The sequence below is a fragment of the Penaeus monodon genome, chromosome 29 (assembly GCF_015228065.2).
Source record: "Penaeus monodon isolate SGIC_2016 chromosome 29, NSTDA_Pmon_1, whole genome shotgun sequence".
Lineage (NCBI taxonomy): Eukaryota > Metazoa > Arthropoda > Malacostraca > Decapoda > Penaeidae > Penaeus > Penaeus monodon.
In genome coordinates, this window is record NC_051414.1 from 13818674 (window position 1) to 13819210 (window position 537).

The 537-nt window shown below is 49.2% G+C and overlaps 1 protein-coding gene across 1 annotated transcript in view; it reads left to right on the plus strand.

The window, feature by feature from the left end:
• Positions 1-537, plus strand: part of LOC119591754 (peptidyl-alpha-hydroxyglycine alpha-amidating lyase 2-like) — a 13265-nt gene that overhangs the window by 8078 nt on the left and 4650 nt on the right. The window contains 2 exon segments of the mRNA XM_037940501.1: positions 260-353; positions 355-453. Coding sequence (XP_037796429.1) covers positions 260-353; positions 355-453 — 193 coding nt within the window.

Consider the following 537-nt stretch of genomic DNA (forward strand, 5'->3'; position numbering starts at 1 on the left):
TTTGGAAAATTAATTTTCAAATACCAAACACGCTGACGCTGGGATGAAAGGCACAACTTTTGCACTTTGTACAACCTGATGTGTTCAAGTCTGTGAACAAACCTTTATCAACCAGTCGAATGTCACTTGAACAAAAGATTATAGAATGTATAATTGAAAAAACAGCAACAATAATGATAATAATGGTGATGAAGATTAAGACTAAAACGATGATGAAACTAAAATCGGAAATCCCAAATTTAAAAATGTGTCTCTTCAGGAGCTTCAACTCGACGCACCACTACCAGGAGGTGGCGCCCCTGGACGACGACGTGGTGGTGGTGCTGGACGCCCAGACGGGGCTGCCCCTTCCGCTCGTGGGGCCGCGGCAAGTTCCTGCTGCCGCACGGCATCACCGTCGACGCGCAGGGCAACACGTGGCTCACCGACGTCGGCCTCCACCAGGTCTTTAAGGTCCGTCTCGGGCTCAGCCGAAGCATGCGCTTTGTGCCAGCATCGGCCTCTGTCTGTATAGCTGTCTGTTTACCTCTCTTTCTC